The sequence below is a fragment of the Aythya fuligula genome, chromosome 1 (assembly GCF_009819795.1).
Source record: "Aythya fuligula isolate bAytFul2 chromosome 1, bAytFul2.pri, whole genome shotgun sequence".
NCBI classification, from domain to species: domain Eukaryota; kingdom Metazoa; phylum Chordata; class Aves; order Anseriformes; family Anatidae; genus Aythya; species Aythya fuligula.
In genome coordinates this window covers 121,693,311-121,713,334 of record NC_045559.1, presented here as the reverse complement: position 1 = coordinate 121,713,334, position 20,024 = coordinate 121,693,311, and the positions used below count along the sequence as shown (strand labels likewise).

Genomic DNA, 20,024 nt, shown 5'->3' with positions numbered 1-20,024 from the left:
GCCTTCCCTAATTTTAGTCTTTCAACATGCAAAATCTGTACAAGAGCCATAAACCCAGAGTGTGACTCATTTATTTAAATATATTTTTGTGTACCCCCAATTAATTGAAAAGAGCTAATTCATAGCTCTTTTTCTGAACACTTAGCCCTTTTTCTGAACACTTCTCATAGCCCTTTTTCTGAACACTTCTCAATCTTTCTTATGAGATGTAAATAAATAGATGTTCCACTTAGCATGGTATTTGGAATATTTTCTTGAATTTTCTGAAATGGAAAATTAACTTACTAAGTAATTGAACTGCAACAATTTATCAGGTGGTAGCCATGTACCCCTAATTCAGATATATTTGAACCCAGGGTGAGAACTTTAAAAAACAAACACTGTAATTCAATGTGTTGTCTTTAATAATAAAGTTAGTACGTGGAGCACTGGAGATACAGAATCTTAAGGCTTAAATTACTTTGAAACCAACAATTAATTAACTGATTTTTATTAAGTCATATGCTGATGGTGAGTCCTTATTTTCCCCTCCATACAAGCAATAACACCAAGACTGATATGACATGTAACTCTTTTTTAATCTATCAGTGAATACATAAAATTTTTGGAAAGGTTTACTTTCCTTCCTCCCTTTTTCAGAGAAATCAGTATGTCAAACATATTGCAGTATGTGGTCTCATGATGCATGATGACATGCTTAAGAGGAAGTAATCTCAATATTTAACTGCCCTTATAAATAGTAAAAGGTAAAAATAGCAAGAGCTCCCACAAAAGATTAAGACTAAATCTGAAATTGTGATTTGGAAACAAAATCCATTGTGACCTCAAAAAAACAAAAGGTACTTGTTACAAGCCTTCTACATACTTTGCATGTTGACAACTGTTTCAGTGAAATGATAAATTAACCATGACAGATAAAAATTTGAGCTTGTCTCTCAGGTCTCCTAGGAAGAGGAGCTTTGCACTGCTTGCTTAGTCTCCTGTATATCACCATGACAACATTTCATTTTAGGTTTCCCTGTTTAGATCCATATTTAGTCTCTGATAGGAATGAGTTAGCTGTTTATTAATTTTTTATTATTTGCTCACAGAACAATCGGGACCTAACAATTAGGTAAATTTGCTTCCTGAAACTAAAGCATTTGCAGAGGTATTAGTTTTTCCCAGTTTTCTAGTTAGAGATCTCTCTTTTTCATCAGTATAAGCAAATAGAAATGGTGAATTTGGAAAGTTCACTGCTTACCTGAAAACAAAATGATAAATCACTCTTAAACTTCATATGTGGTACATCATTGCTCAGATCAGAAGGGACAAAAAAGCAGAAAGCTCTGTTTCTGGACAAAAAGTGTTCCTGGGAAAAGAGGTATTTAGGACTAAATGCTAGAGTGGGGATTCAGGTACAAAATGTAAGCCCTTAAAACAACTTTCTGCCTCTTGCTTTGCCCTGCTCAATATATTCTCTGTAAACATGAACTTCCAGTGGGAACTTTTGGGTATGCCCACAATTACACATCCTGAAAGGGCAAATAGTTGAGAGTCTGAATAACCAGCAAACACCTACATGCATCATTCTTACTCTTCACTCCAGTCTGTCTCAGCAGGGAGCCATTTACCTCACAGAAAATGAAAACAAGAGCTGGAGGCAGTCCCTTCACATGCCAGTTCCCAACATGTGCAGCCAGGGCAAGGGGGCTTCTGCTTTCTCCCCTATTTGGTCCTGGAATTGAAACCCTGAGCTTCCCATCTTATGAAAGAAAGTTTAGGGCAAGAGCTGTGACAGAAAAGCTACCCTACGTTAGGCATTCAGCTTTAGAGAACTGTGGTCTGGGCAGTTGAGCCCCATCTGGGCAGCAGTCCCCATCTCTGGCAGTTTAGCTCCGATTTCCTCCTGTGTTCCTCTTACTTTGTGACTGCCAGTGGAGAAAACCTATGATCACTGTTTTTATGCAGACAGCTGACCATTTCTAGATGCCTAACTTTCCTCAGATGTTATGCATAGGAATAATTTAACTGACCTAAGGGCAGTAGAGCATTTTAAGTATAGCAGTACCAATGCTGTTTCCTCTTCTGGTCCATTCCTACAAATTTGTCCAAAAATAATCAGAAGTAGAGAGCAACAAGAACCCAGGAGATCTAACTTTCATTCTCTTCCTCCAGCTGTTGATCAAATTTATTTCTATCATTTTTACAATAATAGAGTTATTTTCTCTTCTGTGTGAACAAAAAAGATCTACTTGTTACAATCTGAAGCTGATTTTGTTGCTTAGTGATGATAGCTGTCATCGATCATCTGTAGCAGTTACAGGTCAGTCTTCAACCAGATAGAGGAACCTTCTAGAAATTAATATTGAGAGTGGTACTGGCAGCAGCTAAACACAAATTTATTAATGACAAACTACATACTGCAGATGATGTAAGGGATGGATCATACACTACAATTCTATTTTGTCACAGGCTTTTAATTCAAGAATACAAGCCCATACATAATAAATAAAAATATAATGCATTAAGAAGAAATAATGTTCTGCTACAATATTGTGTCTTCTAAACTATGACTTTCATGCTGGATCAAATCCCTTGTGGTCTCATTTAATTGTACATTTAGGTGGTAACACAGATTATTATTTAATTTTGTGGCTATTTCTATGGAAATTCTTGTCTGTGTGTCTGCAAATAAAATACCAATGCAAAAATAATCTCAAATTCTATGCTGTCCTAAGTTTTAAGGTTGCTTTTTTTTTCAGTTTTTCTTATTTTAAAAAATAAATAACATATTTACGGCTTTCATGGATAACCATCAGACCTGTGAGCAGGTAATACACTTTATGCATTTTTTTCAAAGTATCTTCTTTTATTTCTCAGTGTTGTCTACTTTTCTGTCCTGTGCCTCTTATATCTTGGGTCTGTTTTCTTCTGTCATAGGGGATATATGGGGCTCTTTGACCCTAACATATATAACTGAGGGATAGTTATAACAACTTTTAAAGAGTTTTACTAAAATATATTGTTTAGAAGAAGAGTTACTCTATTTTAATTTGCCCATGAGAATGTATGTTTGAAATTAAAGCAAGTTATTTTTTTTCCATAGGAAATGCTTCTTGGGGAAATATTTAAGTAGTTATACCTTAAACTCTTTACCTATGAATACATAAACATTGTATTAATATTTCCAAATATTGGAAGCCAAACTATGAATAGTAGGAAATTCTGAATATTCTTCATCCAGTTATTAATGGAAATAGAATTGCTGAGAAGTACCTTAAATTACTGTCATTCACATAGTAATGTAAATTTGTTTTATAATATCAGGACTTGGATAATGTAAGTTTTTGATTTCATGAGCATTTTCAATGACTAGACACGACTTCACAGAGCAATAGTCAAGAGCGACAATTAAAAGAGAAAAGAAACAACAGTTATCATCTAAAGTCCATGAAGAAACCACAGGTGTTATAGTTCCCTTTGCCATAATGCTTCATGATGTTTTAGAAATTTCTGAATTGGCACTCATCATGTGAGATATGAGAGCAAGGAGTTTCATATTACAATTTCTGTTAATTGTTCTTAATTAACTGAACATTTCAGCAAAACTCTTAAGTCTCAGTCGAAGCAAAACTTTTGTAAAACACAGATCCATTTGGTTTGCTAAGACCACACATATGTATATCTTCCAGCATATAAGGCATTCAGCTTTTGGTCTGCACTGTAGGATAAGCTCTATGAGTTCCTCTCTAGGTTTTAGAATTGAAAGTGAAATTTGATTTGATTTGATTTGATTTGATTTGATGTGAATTGATTCCCTTCTCCCCCACCATTAAAGAAGCCATCATAGGCCATTAAAGAAGCCTTCAGGTTGTCTTATTCTGAGCAGTGCAAAGATTCAGTACATGACAGAGAAACAAAGGTGCATAACACGGGGCTTCCTGCCTTCTTTCCCCAAGCCTAACCACTAATGACTGTTCTTTTTACACTCAATCTCATCTAAAATCAGTAAATTAGTTGTGTACTAAAGAATGTTTCTGTCTGTTTGACAGAAATTCTTCATAAAACTCTTTTCTTCATCAGTAAGGTTTTGATGAAAAGATTAGTCAGATTACTTAGCATGTGCCTAAATCCAGCTCTCCTCTAAAGAGGTGTCAAACAAGTTGGTTTGTTAAACAGATTTCTTTTTAAAACAGCTTTTGTTCCACTTTTATCATAGTTCTTTTTATATAATGTCTATGTAAGTACATTTCTAACCCTGATTGACAAGGAAGAAAATATTTTAAAATAAATTAACACAAATTGTTCTTATAAACCATTCAGAGCTAAATTATTCATTAATGCTATCCTTAGGAAGAAATGTAAACAGTATGTTTTATGATCTTACATCCTTGGAACTTGGTACTCCATTTTCCCCCACATTTTGGCACCTCCCAGTGCTTCTTACATTCATTTCTTTCAGCAAATCTAAAAGAAGTAATTGTGTGGGATGTCTGATTTCAGTAGCACAATAAGCAAATAGAATCTTTCCTAATCAGGAAGGTTTTAAGTCATATAAAATTTATTTGGGGAAGCTAACTAGAGATTAATTCAAATCTGCATAATTATGACTTTTTTTTATTTCAATTTGAAGTATAAACTGCCTTTAAAATGCAGTGTTCTGTATTTAAATCTAGTAAACGGCAGTAGTACTGCAGCATCTACATTTTCTTCAATCTTGTCTTCTCTTGAGCTAACATACTCAAGACTGTAATTATTCTTCTGCTGGGAACAGGTATTTTGTACTTCTCAGAAAGAATAAAACTGTCATCACTAAGAATATATATTCTATTATTACAAGTTATTTTCTTAAGTCTAGTAACACTAAGATGTCCAACAGAACTACAGCTTGGATATGCTGTCTGTTGTACAAATGAATAGGTCAACAAGATCCCCAACTTGTATTGGCACTCATACATACATATACGGAGTATATATCAATCTAATGAATAAAGTGAGATAACTGTGTCCCAATAGTTCTGACAGATAAAACGAAGCTACTGCATTGAAAAAATAAAAATTAAAATTAAAAACTATAACCAAACTTACCCACCTTAAGTCAACTCTGCAGGCATTTACAGGCTTATATGGCCTATGCTGGCAGAAAGTATCAGCTTTGTGCTTAGAGATGATTTCATGATCAAGCTAATGAACACGCCAAATCTGCTTCTACTGGTATCAGAAGTGTTATTATTTCAATGATATCTATTAGTGGTTATTCACAACAGTATTTGTAAAACCATCTTTATTCCTTAAATACAGGTTTATTTTTCTCTTTGAAACAAATGAAAAAAAAAAATCAAAAAGTAGAGAATAGATAATATAGATAATATAGATAATATAGATATATATATACACACATACTGTGTATGCATATGCTGTGTAAAGATGTGGTTCAATATGCTATATTTCTATGAAAGCTATCTCTCTAAAAAGATATATTGCTTTATAGCCATGCTGTATTCAGAAAAAGAGGGAAAAAAAATCATACTTCTTCTTTTTTTAACTATGAGTATGGGTTTCTGTCTTCCCAATCTAATCTCTCTCTTCTTTTAACTGATGATGTCTAAAATGAGATTCAGATGAATATTCCTTTTCTAGCTGGCCTCCTCCTTCCTTTATGAGTAAGACAACTCTTTATAAAGAAAACTACATCTGATGAGACATTGGTCTTGCATTGATTATCAGTATCTGTTTTTTTCCATTCTCTCAGGCATCATCATAGGAAATAACAGTGAAGAATTTTAGTAAGCGTTATCTTTACCTGCTTCCTTTCCAAATTATACCCATTACCTTTATGTTTAACTTTATAATTGAAGTCTATGAACATATATCAAGACAAACTAAGAACTGAATGTAAAAAAGCCTGTAAAATTGTCCAAGAAAACCAGAGAATGGAAATGAGGCTAAGACACAAAGTTGCAGAGATTTATGTGTGGGATAACCTGAAGCTCTGTGAATAGTCCTGTTGACTTCAGAAGGATTACTTATATTCTGTGAAGTTATGCAATCTGCGTAAGTGATTGCAAAATTGAAACCTTAGATAGACTGTAATTTGATTTTGAAAAAGCCTCAGAAAATGAATACGCAGCTATAAATCACATGTCCTTGAAGAGTTATAAATCACTATATATATGTATATATATGTATATATATGTTTGAAACATAATTATTTTTCTAGGTAGCTCAACTGTATACGGACTAATGAATAGAATAAGACTAATTTTAAATTATCACAGATCATTAAATGTTAGGTTTCTGAAGCATGTTGTATAAGTCATGAGGTATGAATCTTTGAAAGCACTCTTTTATTTACTTTCTTGTTACAACTCCAGCTAAGATAAATGAATTACCTGCTTTACACAGAGAAAGGAAGTTTATCAAAAATTAAAGCCAGGTAAAATCAAAGATATATCCTACAAATACACCTAATGATTAGGATAGCATCACTATAAAATGAGTACATTTACCATCACATCATACTGAATATTTAGAAAGGGCATGTACTTTGTTTTAATTAGCATTTTCTTTCATTGGGTTGCTGGGCCAAAACCTCCTGATAAGGGGGAAAAAAAAAATTTTGTAGCCATTGGTCAAACTGCTTGTAACAAATCTTGTTTTAAATCGAAGCTATTTACTCAGAAACCAATCTACTACTGCAGCAGTAATCAATGTGTTTTTCCTTGGAGTAGAACTGTTCCTGTGCTACTGGAGGACTATTGTTAATTGCCTGTAACTAGATGATTGCTGTGCTTTTGAATGTAGCTACTTGGCACTTGCTCATTTGTTGTGTTTAACAGAATGCCTGTCTCCCTAAGGGTTAGACAAGTAATTTTCCTCTACTACTTTCTACAGTCAGCCTCAGCTCCTTAAGGAGGGCAATAGGTTTTAAAAGGTTTACAGTTTTTGTCTCTCCCCTCTGATGTAGAATTGTGCTGAAATTGAATCTTTTTAGTGTGCAGCCACTACAGGAAACTTGAGTTTCAGCAGGAAAAACAGATCACACTTCAAAGGGAGTGCAATGCCTGCTGTAGCAATCGTGTTCAAACTGCAGTGCAAAAGGCAGAATAAAGCAGCACAAAACAATCATGTTTCTGCAAAGGCTGCTTTACACTCTATCCTTGCTATTACACTTTACTACATCCTTGCTGTCACACACATCACCAGCCTCACAAGACACCTTTCAGGAGTAACCTTTCCCAGGTAGGAGTCAGAGTCCTCCTCTCCACCTCACAAGGGGAAAACCAGACTGCTGCTGACTCCTTCAGTTTGGCCTAACACAGGGTGACGCTCTTCATAAAATTCCTGAGGCAGCTCAAAGCTAGATAGTGTCCCTGTACAGCATACTTTAGTAACCTGCAGTTGTAGTAGCTTGAGGCCTGAAAGCAAACTGTTTAATGTGGCACTGTGCCCAGGCTAATCTGTCCTGCCCTTCACGGCACTGTACAGACACAGCTGCACTAGTTTCTGTTCTTTGGGGACTATCTAAGGCTTTTGCACAGTGGTGTGTAAGGATGGCTAATTACTGTATCTCTCTGACTCAAGAGCCTTATAAACTTCACCTGAGACAGAGAGCGCGTATGCACTGATACATAGCTCAGCATGGAGGAAAACACAAACTTGCTATGTTAGAAGGAAAGAACAAATAACTTACCATGGAAACAATTCTGTTTAAGAATCATTTTCCCCTTGTATATGTGAGTATATATATATATGATTATACATGAACATGATGGGTGAGGCAACATCAGAAAAAAAGGCAATTTCTAGTACTTTCCAGGGTGACTTAGAGAATTTTGATTCTTGCTCTGCTTGCCTAGTAGGTTTAGGACAGTTTCATGTATATTCAGATAGATTTTTTTTTAAAGAAAAAGTACAAGCATAGACTTGAATAATTTTATGGGGAAAACAGAACCTAAGAGGGACTCTTTGATAGCAAAAATGATGCAGTGCATTAGTCTGATTTCCTGCACAATGATAGAGAACAGGTAACTAACTACCTGCAGTTATTTTTTCCATTTAATCTCAAAATCATTAATTTAGGAAAAACTTTTGTTTTCCAGCTGTATTTCCATCAGTTTTAATGAGTCACAGCAGCAGGCACATAGAGTATTTTGTACCTAGCAACCCAACATATTAAAAACTGTTCTTCTAGTTCCTATTAAACAGCTGCATCACCTGCAGTACAAAATGATATACAGGCTATAGTAAACCAGTGCAGAATAATTTCCATTTCCATTCATATTGTGAAATACTGAATTACTTGTATGCAAACATTATTATTTTTTTGGTTATTTTTATTAACATTCCCTTCTCTGGACCAGAAGACAACTGAAAGTCTGAAATAACCATGCCAGTCTTGAAAATATCTAACACAAAGGAGTTTCCAGCACAGTTTTGGAAAGAATGACACAGAATATAAATGCCTTTTTATTTTACTTTATTGCAGTTTTAGTGCCTTCTAGAGAGCAATGAAATCATCTTACAGTTGCCTCAAAATAATAAAAAAATGTGTGATTCTCGGTAGACATAGTCAAAATAAATGGAATTGTCACTTTCTCCTATAACCTTTTATTTTTTTAATTGAATTGTATTGTGCTGGAGTGTCACGTCTGCATAACCACAAAAGCCAAAAAAGCAGGCTGCATGTACACTGCTTCACTCAGACAGAAGCTGCACACTGGAAGAGTATGGTGTGAAAGGAACATGAACAAAGCTTTCTCCAACACAGACATTATGAAACAAAACTGCATAACTTAGTTTTCCAAGATTTGATTTCTTGGCATTCCTCAGAACCGAGTGATATTGAAAAAATATAGATGGTCTTAGGATATGCCATTTGTTACTTATTTCAAGTTTCAACATTTCTAGCAACAATCCCACTGTCCTTGTTTAACATTGCTAGTTTCAAGTTGATTAGCAAAGGAAAACTAGCCACAAAATGGATGCCACATAGCTGCGTGAGTTTTCTTGAGTGTGCAATGGTTAAGACAAGGGGGTTGAAGGCCCATGATGACATATTATTCATTCACTGATAAGTGACCCCACTGATGAGATTGCTGTTATTAGCTGTGGCTACATTTGACTGGAGTCCCCATCCTCAAAAGGGAACTACATAGCATGATCTCAGTCTGCCATGTGAATCTCCAGTGGCAGAGGGCAGAAGGCACAAAAGAGGAGGGATCCTGGTCTGAATGGGGACAGATTGGGTTGGTTTGCAATGGCTAACCATAAAGCAAACCCTGTTTGGAGAAAGAGGAGGGAAAAAAAAGAATTGCAAATCATTGGGAAACTGTGTCAAATATATTTACATGTAACCAAGATGTGAGGCTCTGGGATTCCTTGGATAATTTGTCTTCACATCCCTCAAGTTATTTTTTCTTTGCTTTTTGTTTGTTTGTTTGATTGTTTGTTTGTTTTAGGAAGAAAAAAAAATCCCTAGTTTATTTGTAGGCACTAGACTAAAACTCATCCAAAACCAGATCTTCTTCTTATTTCTGTGTGGATTAAGGGAGGAAATGTTTTAATTATCATCCACCAAAAAGAAAAAATAACCTCTGTTTTCATTGGAATGTCAACATTTATGTGTGTAAAACAAAATGTGATATATCCACAGAGAGAGAGAAGGAAGAGGGTTATCAGATCTGTCTTTTACATATATGCACAAACACATACCAGCAACAGCTCTTTTTTCAAATGAGCAATCCAGACACTGTACCAGAGGAAAAAGTATGTTATTAAAGGAAAAATATTCCTATTAACTTGTTATTTTTTCAAGGGTACTTTAACTAATTAAAAATAAATAAATAAATAACCCTCATTATTTTATTTTACTGTTTAACACAAGTAAGGTTTACTGCTAATCTTTCTCTGTTTTGGAATGTGTTTGTTATTGTATTTTGTAATTCTTTGCAGAGCTGATGTATACAGTTGAGCTTGCTGGTGGGCTTGGTGCTATTCTGCTGCTGCTTGTTTGTTTAGTGACTATCTACAAGTGTTACAAGATAGAGATTATGCTCTTCTACAGGAATCATTTTGGAGCCGAAGAACTAGATGGAGGTAAGGCAGCTTTTCAGTATGCTTGTCAGTATGCAGTGTGTGCCTGTCTTTTATTCTCTTTACTAAGTCCCAAGTTCCCCCTCCCCCTTTTTTTTTTTTTTTAATTTTCTTTGCAAAACCCCAGGCGCTTCCTCCCTGCAGCCCGCCGCGGGGCATCCCCCTCACCCCCCGGGGGGTTTTTTTTTTTTTTTTTTTTTTTTTTCTTTTTTTTCCCTTTTTCCTTTCTTTCGTTTTTCCTTTTCTATTTTTTTTTCTTTTTCTTTTTCTTTTTTTTTTTTTTTTTTTTTTTGTAGAAGTTTGCAGCAAAACAAAACCCACGGCCAACACCGGCCGGGGGGCAGGGGTCGTTTCAGTTTAAGATGTGTTAACAACTACAGTTTTTATTTCTCACTGCATTAGGCGCAGACTTTAATACACTTTCCTCATGCAGCACATTAGCAGTAGTGACTGCTTAGCTGATGTACGTGCTACCCTCTGATCTCCAGGCAACACCCATGTCTTCTGGATTCATACTCCCAACACCAAATGAAAACTACCAGCACCTATGCATAAAAGACAGACTGCCTTTCTGACAGTGCCAAAAGGCAGTTTCACTTTTCCATAAGAAAGGAAGCATCTTCCCTGCTTGTGTTCCCCAAATAGGTAGAGGTTGGAGTGAATTTCAATTTACTCCTTGTTTAAACTGATCAGTCTCAGTAAACTGTGCTGAGTGTTTGGGAATGCAAATAGCAGTCTATTTTCTTGACTTCACTTGCTTCATCACTGAGAGAGCAGCTAATGGTCATTGAAGTTGTTCTGTGATTCAAGGACAGCCAGCTTAAACAAAAACTAGTCTGCAATGTACGCATGGCTTGTGTGAAACAAATACATGTATTTTGTTTTCTTCAGTTTTTAAGCAATGAGGAAAAATGTCTTTTCTGCCTCTAGTCCTACTAATCAAAACTACTATTGGACAGCAAATTGGGTTGAGCTGCAGGCTCTGATTAATTGGTTTTGGTTTATTGGGTTAGAGTTCCTGATGTTTTGTGCTATCACTATGTCTTTGGTGACAGAACCTTCCTTTTTTACTGAAATACTGCTGAAAGTTATTTTACAGTTCAAGGTAATAGCCTGTGGACAGAAGCTGCTGTGTGACATATTATAGTAAATACGTACTGATAAACAAGCACTGGCCAAATCTGTAACTGATAACGGAGAAGAGCAGCAGCAAAATTAGAGGTCTTTGTGTAAAGGAAAGAATTACATATTAAGATCACTAGGGAATGACCCACTTCTGCCTCCGATCTAAAAAAATAGGGTCTAAAATAGAAAATTCTCAGAACAACAGTGAGCCTAAGTACACAAAATTTTGTATCCTTCTACCAGATTTACAAAAAGGATGCATATTAATACAGCAGCTCAGTGGGGGAAAAAAATCTGGTTACTTATTTTACAAAGGAGGAAACTGAGGCCCAGTAGGACCATGATTCATGAAGGATTTTGGCAGACACCATTATTTTTCAGGAGCTGAGATCTTTCCTATACCAAAAAGTAACCCCCCAGTTTAAAGGAGTTTAGTTTACTTGCATGTGTGAATTTAATAATAATCATGTTATATGATGAAAAAAATAAGTGATTTAATTAATAATTGTTTAAATAGGTGCAATTTAATGTTTTCTCTCTCATTTTCAGGAATTCTTACTTTTACAGTCATTGTTTATTGTTATCTCAAATCTCTCAAATTAATTTGCAAACTTACTCTAGCAAGTGTTACACACTTGTCTCTCTGTTCTCCCATCTCTAACATCAGTGACCTGGGAACAAAAACATCTTTATCACCCCTTTTAAACAATAAAAAATGAATCCCTCAAGGATAGTATTCTGGGATTCAAAAGGAGGAAAAATAATGTCCATACAGTGTTTTTGTTTTGTTTTGTTTTGTTTTGTTTTGTTTTTCTGAGCACGTTTCATTATTTAATAAGATAAAATATGGATTCTCCTTAGATGATCAATGCAAACACTCATAGGTTGGGTGCTTGGTTGTGTTAATACACCAAGAAAAATAACACTTGCAGATTCTCTGAAAATAATACTATAGCTTCTACTGTATTCAATATACTAGCAACATGGATAAAACCTGTTGTGCCAATGGATTTACTGCAGCTGGACTTTTACTCCGTCTCTCTTATTTAAGCTCTTGCAGAGACAGGAAGACAAAATGCCCCCAGAGAAGACCTGGCTACAGTTTGTGTGGAAATAAATTGCAGATCTACATTCAGGTTCTTTCCTTTGGCTTTGCCTGTTACTGACAGGCTCAAAATGATGAATTCTAAAATCTTCTAACTTAACCTCCTGTAGTGCAACAGCAAAACACCCATGTTCTATTCATAATTTACATTATGTTCTGGCATACTTCAGGATAGAATGTAGATAAGCAAACATCAGAATACCGTAAGTTCTTTTTTGTGTGTTTGTTCACTATATTGTATCCAAAGAGGATTCAAAATGCTTTAAAAGTGAAGTCCAATTAAATTTTTCAGTTGAAAATCTATTTTAAAATGCAATGCTTCATTTCTTCTGTGATCAGAGAACAAGCCCTTCAGGATGTCAAATCTCATCACAATTTCTTCTTCCTTTCCAAACCTTAGACAATAGTTTTTCCTCATACACATTTCTGTGTAGACATAGGTAAATTGTGAGAAATATTTGAAAATGGAGTATTTAACCCTTACAGCTAACATAACATAATTTATTGCTTTCTCTAGGGGTAATGCAGTGTTCACAGATGCTGATTTCTCATTTCTCTAACTTGTAGCTTTGAATTTCACATCTTCTCTCTCATCCCAGGGTATCTATTTTCCTGCTTTTTTATCTCTCTAGCAAACACTTCATCTCAGCTTTGCCTTTATTGTCTCATGGGAATGTACACTGAAGCCTCCCCTTCCCACATTTTCTTTCCTTTCCTACTAAATTAGAACATAATCAAATCAACACAGAATACTGGAGTTTGGTTATTAAACTTCACCTCAAACATCTGACAGATCTCCCTGGGAGCTGGAACAGAGGAGCAAAGAAACTTCTCTGACCCATGGCAAAACATTAGCTTTGTCACCTGCAGCTGTTTGGCATGACCTTGCTTCTCAGGGAGATAGTTCACACAAACCAGTTAGATGGTCAAAAGCTCCCAAGCCTGTTTTAGTGGAGAATTTCAATTCAAGATCTGCGTACAAACAGAATGAAGATAGTAGCTTCAAACAAACATCCACTATTATTCTGAAAACAAAAAGCAAAAACAAAAAAATCAGAAATCACCTCACTGAGATTTTCTGAGGGCTGATCATTGTTAAATACCAGGCAACCATTTTAGGTTGAAGACTCTACCTTTGAAAGTTAATTTTAAAAAACTTTGTCCATAAATTGCACTTTAACTAACACATTATTAATGGAAATGATTTTAAGAAGTGGTGATTTCTTATGTTTTGCTGTACATGGGGCTCTAACATGAGAGTTTTATAACACATTTATCCTCTGAGACGTTTTAGCTGTTACTGTTTCTGTATTTTTATTTTCCAAGGATCTTCTCTGTCACTTTTTCCAGTTTTTAAATTAACTTAATTGATAAACTAACTATTGCATTTAACTGACAAAGAAGAGTAAAAATGCAAGAAAACATTTACAAGTACCTGAAATCAAGACACATGCTGACTTCTTTCTTGATTGCACTCTGGGATCTTAAATCCTTTTTGTATCAGGAGATTAACACTGTATGGAAATCCATTATTTGCCTATACAAAACATGAAATCCAGGCCCCCTAAAATCTATGGAAATATTACTAGGTTTTTACCCAGGACAACCTTCTACTGTGTGGGACAGCCTCTGCTCATCAAATCATGTAAAGTTCAGTCCCCAAACAGGACAGCCATGGTGGACAGACAGTAAGTGTGGAGAAGGGAGTCAGACCAGCAGCACCCTTGATAATGCTGCCTTGAAGTGAACAAGACTCTCCAATTCACAACAGCTATTTTCAACCTCTGCTTGCTGTATCAAAACATGAGAATTCCCAGTGGATGTTCTGATACCTGTATGTTAGCTTTAAAATATATTAAGAATAAATCCAAAAGGATACAGATGATAGGTTGAAAACTACTTCATGTGGTCAGATGGGCAAAATTACTCAAAATCATGAATTTACTTGTATTTATATTCCAGATTCCAATTTCAGAGAAAAAAGCACGTGGCATGGTAATCAGTAGAAACCACCTACAGGCACCAGTCCTTGCCATTTCTTGGGTGCATTAGTAACTGTTTAAATTGATTAAAGTTTTATTCTGAATAAATTAATAAGCAAAGGATGAGTACTATCATAAGAAAGAAGAAAGTCTGCTGTAAGAGGCTGGCATTAAAATAGATAAGAATACATGCATTTAGAAATTAAAAAGAAGACTGAACAAATGTGCTGTGAATGAAGTTCTCCATTAAACTTTCATAAATATTTCTTGTCACAGCTAGGCTGACTGGAAGCCAAGTTTCAAGCTGAAGAACAACAAAACAAACAAACAAACAAAAACATTTAAATTGTAGGCAGCTGACCACTTGGCAACTATAAAGTAAGAGCTTTGTTTGGCAGCTGATATGACAACCTTCAAAATGACCCTCCATAAATTTAGATCCCATCAACTGTTGGACAGGAGCTCTCCATGGTATCTTTCATCTTATTCTTAACCTTCCTTGCAAAGGAAACATGGGAGAATAGAGGGATGAAGGTCTCAGCCTCTGAACATGACAGGGTTGGCACAAGGGAACCAGTTACTCTGGTTTCACTTTCAGTTTTCAACCTCACGCCCCCCTCCCCAACCCCCAACCCCATCCCCTCCCCCCACCCCCACCGCAATTTGCCATTTCTGGAATAAAACAAAGCACTCCTAAAATGATTAAAATGTGTCACCGCTGAACTCTCTAAATGGAAATGTTTCTTGGTCTTCATATATAATACCTGTAGTAGTTGTTTCTGGGCTGTCTGGGTTTCACTTTCTTAAGAGATGAATTTTATTATTTACTGAGAGGAAGCCAATCAATACTCAGATTACGAGACTGACAAAACAATTTGTGTGTTAAAGTCCCTGTTGCAAGTGGGACTCCTAACATAATCATGATTTTCATCCTTACCGTTATTTAGCAGCAAGAGACTTGCAGGTTTCACAGACAGACCTATGGGATTGCCCAAATAATACTTTATTAACTGCACAAGTCAAGACCAGGTAAGACATATTTCTCTGTGGTTTCCTGGATTTCATCACAGTAAACATCTTACACAGCAGAGAAAGACAATGCTTCGAGATTCTTAACACTTCAGTGTGACTTGGCTGCTAACTTTCCAGTATAGCTTTTATCAGTGGCTTAGGCACCTCCCAAAGTACTTCTGTTAATGATTATGCTATGCAGGTACACCTAGCCTGAAATTAATGCTGAAGTTAGTGACTTTGCAATTACAGAATCTTCCCTGGGGACCCATGGAATAAGTTTGCAATAGCAATCTCACCATGGTGTATGCATTCTTATTGGCTATTGGCAAATTGTGGCAATAAGAAATCCTACTCTATGAATATCAATTTGAAATTCTATTAAAGACACCTTTAGAAAAAAAAAATGCAGCTTTCATTTTTCCAAATATTACTGGTTACAAAACAGGGATTTTCATCTTATTTAATTATAATTTTATTGTTGCTGAATTGCTTATGCTAACTCTTTTTGTTTATTTATTTACCTCAGAAAAGCAATTCAAACAATAAAATCTCAATTTATGTCTCTACTGAGTATGGGTTTTTCTAGTTTCCTTGAAACTTACTAATTCAAAGAAAAGATCCTGCTTTTTTCTCTCTCCCTATTTTATAGCATATAAAGCATAATAATAATAAACTACAAAAAAAAAAAAAAAAAAAAAAAAAAAAAAAAAAAAAAAACAGTATTATCACCAAGAACTTCCTTACATTTCAAACTAAAAGGCTGCTATAGATTAGAGTCCAAAAATAAAGCAGAAAGAAAACAGATTTTACCGTCTGAAGACAGGTATCTCATGTTCCTCAGCCAGCAGCTTTATCAAATAGCTCTAAGCTTTGAAGTTTGTTTGTTTGTTTGTTTGTGTTTGTTTGTTTTGTTTTTTTTTTTTGTTGTTTTTTTTTGTTTTTTGTTTGTTTTTTTTTTTAGTCACAGGCCAGACTTCCAAGGTAGGCAAGATGAATGCAGCACGTTTGCACGTGATTTCAAGAATTCTAGATTGAAAGCCTGTTTCCAAGCTGCTTCCCCCTTGAGTTTTGTTTATACCTACAATGACATCCTTAAATTTTTGATTTTGCTCAAATCAAGGCTGTCTCAGCTCCAGTTTTCAAAATAGCCTAACGATTAATTATAAGGACTGTCATTACAGATTAAGAGAACTAAAGAACATGCATAAACTTGAGTATGTATTTTGTGTAAATTACTATCTCTTTTATTGAATTAGGACCGTAACAAGCAGTTATGGTCCTAACTACCTATAGTAGTTATAACTACTTGACACTTTGTTAATTTAAGAAATTTCTTTGGTACAGAAAAAATATATTTTTTCATTTTCAGAGTTTATATGACACTTTATTATTTATTTTCTCATTTTTTAAATAAGAGATAGGCTTTCATAGATAACTAATATGTTATGTTCTGACCGCTTGCTAGGTAGTTAACATTCATTCTTTCATACCTTATTACTAATAATGTTTTTCTCAGTTTTGTGTCAGACCAGAAAATAAATCATACCAACCAAGTATGAATTACCTTCTATCATCATATTTTAATTTTCATTAGTGTTAAAATTCTCAGATTAGTATAAGTACTGTTTGCATTTCAAAAGCAACTTTTGAGATTAATGCTGCACCAATTTTTAATATTAAAAGTAGAATTGCTTCAACAGTAGTATTTAATTATTTAATTTAAACTTCCTTACTAATGAGAATGACTAAGAAATATTAAAGAAGTCCTTTTCATTTAATTACAAATATAAAATCAGAAAAGCAAGAGGAAAAAAATGCCACTAATAATAAATTATTCAGTTTAAATAAGTAATAATCAATCTCATATATATATATTTAAGAAATTTTAGTTGAAATTTGAGAAAAACAAGCAAAATATGGCTTACAGATAGTTTTATTTTTTAATATTTGAAATCATATCAATGTATTATTTTTTATCTTCCTGGAATCATTCAAGGAATGTCAGATGCAGCATTGATAAATTGTCATTTTCATAAAGTTTTGGTTTTTTTTTGTTTTTTTTTTTTTGTTTATGAAAACCACTAAAATTTTGTGTTTCTTTTATTATTTTATGTTCCTTAGGCTCAGTATGACTTAACAAATTGATAGGAAGGGAAAGAAAATAAAATCACACACACACACACAAAAAAAAAAAAAAAAAAAAAAGCCCCAAATACATAGGGCCAAGATGCCCTATGCCTTAGTAGTATTATAAATGTGCCTGCTACAGATAAAGGACATCTTTATTTTTCTTGTTCTATAGTGTGCTGAGAATACTCATGAACCTTTTTAGAACTGATTAGACTTCTGTAACCTTTTTCCAAGTGTTGTGTTTACAAAACCTCTCTCCAATGCACCAATGCCCACTTCAGATAAGGATCTGCACTATCATTAGGTATACTACATTTAATAGGTACTTCACCATGGGAATGCTAGTGTTAGCAGGTTTTTATTTTTATTATCAATAAAAGGTACTCAACATTAAAAAAAAATAAAAATAAAAAGGTAGGTGAGCTTCATAACCAACAGTAATTCGTGTGAGGAAAAGCAAAAGCATTTTGAAAAACTTTTAATGATTTGGGGTTTTTAATCAGCTAAGAATTAGGATTATATTTTTCATTATTCTGAGGGTAACAAACGGTATTGCAGTGTGAATATTAAATGTTTTAAATAATGAAACTTGTACAGATTATGTAATGCCTTGTGTTATAATTTTGAAGAAACTACACTCTCCATGAAATTTTGAAAGCTCACCAATTTGCAACTCTTGCTGAACACAGGATATTTTCAAGGAGGAAAGCCTTCTCCATCAGCCTCCTGCCATTTCTCTGCAGGACTGGGAGAATCCATTCTATCGTTTCTAAGAACCCCACCTAAAACTCTTTGATAAATCAGTACATTGCTCCCAAACTCAAACAATGAGTATGCTGACACATGCTCTGGAAAAGGAGGGGATTCTGCCATCCAGCTCCCATTGATTTATAAAGGGAAGATCTGGGAAAGTCAGAAGAGTCTACTACTATTCCTCATCACAGAGCAGTCCACACATGGTCAGCTCCCTTCAGAGTGCTGGGTATATCTGAATTCACTCCTAATCACTCTGGAAGATTTCAGGGCACGCAGAGTCATTAGCTGACCCTGGTTTCTAGATTTACAATTTCATTAAAATGTTTCAGATCTAGCAACACTATGAAAAATCACATTGTAGATTTCCTTTGATTTTGATCTATTAGTCTGTCTTGTGCTAAAACGTATTATGTGAGATGAAAATCAGACTTTGTCATCTGTTTGAACATAGCTGATAAGCAAAAAAAAAAAAAAAAAAGCACTAGGGAGATACTTTTCTATTTTTAATTTTTCATCCACATATAGTGTTCTTCTGTCCCCTATTAGCAGAAATAGCTGCAATGTTTAAGGTTTAGTAAAACCTCAAAGGCCCAAACTTGTGGCTCCTTGGAGTGTAAAATGCAAATCATTAGAAAACATGTACATGTATAATAAATTTAAGTTAAATCTGTCTGCTTGTCCCTGTAGAAGAGGAACTTTTATCTATCTTTCTGTAGGCACCAGTTTACCATTTTTTCATGTATAACTGTTAAAAAAGCATGCATACAGATAAGTACTCAGATATCTGACAGCGATTTATTTGCCCAAAGATCCCATTTTCATGTGACAAAGTAGATGCATATGGAGCCTGAGTTTTATTTTATGCTAACATTGAGCCTTTAAATGACTGGTTTTGAACACACCCTTGGAATAACAAGCAGGGCTTACAGCTTCATCCCCTAAAAGTTTTTATCACTTCTGCAGGGATAACGTTGAAGAAAGTTACAGGAAATGTGATCATTTCTATGTTTGGATGATTGCTGAAAGAATGGAGAGTGTAAAAGAATTCATGTTTCATTGATGTGTCAGGTGTTTTGGATAAAATCCTGGTCAATGAACTAAATAATGTTTTTATATGTTCTTAATGGAGCTCGTAAATTCACCTTAAATGTTTACCTCTAAGAGAGAGGCAAACAACTTTCTCTGACCTGTGGTTGAGTTTAGCTCCAAGAACATTATTCAATGGCCTTACTTTCAACTCCATACAACAGTTAAAATGCTATGGTGAACTTTGTACTTCCTGGTCTGTTTTGACCAGAGCCTTATAGTACCTGTGGTTATGGGTTGACTGAAACAGTTGTGGACTGAATGTATCATACCTGGAGCACAGATCATGCTCAACCCCATTGTGCTACGCTAATCCAGAGCTTCCACATGCTCTCATGGTTGTTTACAATACACAACTGATTTTATTTTTTATTTTTATATTTTATTTATTTTATTAAATCTTGATGAATTTTGCTGTGCAAGATATGCTTTATGTTTCGTTTCAATCTTTTTGGTTAATGGATACAACAAAGCTTAACAGAAATAAAGGCTGTTGAACTGAAGGGCTCCATCCTACTTGTATACCTGATAGGCAGCAGAAAACAGCTATAATCGCATAACTGGAGAGGATCATTTGTCCATTCACAAGAAATGAAAAGAGGAATCAAACCTCTTCCCATCTACAGCAAAATTGCCATTGTGTGATATTGTATATCATACTCAGATGTGTTCACTGAATTAAAGGACAGCTATTACATAAAACAGCTCTGCAAAGTACCTGGAGGTAATGCAAGAAGAACCTATACTGA

General features: G+C 34.8%; 1 protein-coding gene across 5 annotated transcripts in view; it reads left to right on the top strand.

Moving 5' to 3' along the window:
• IL1RAPL1 (interleukin 1 receptor accessory protein like 1) overlaps positions 1-20,024 on the top strand; it is a 759,868-nt gene that overhangs the window by 732,977 nt on the left and 6,867 nt on the right. For all 5 annotated transcript variants that reach the window (XM_032184130.1, XM_032184112.1, XM_032184122.1 and 2 more), the window contains one exon: positions 9,937-10,080. In XM_032184130.1, coding sequence (XP_032040021.1) covers positions 9,937-10,080 — 144 coding nt within the window. The remainder of the gene's footprint in view (positions 1-9,936; positions 10,081-20,024) is intronic.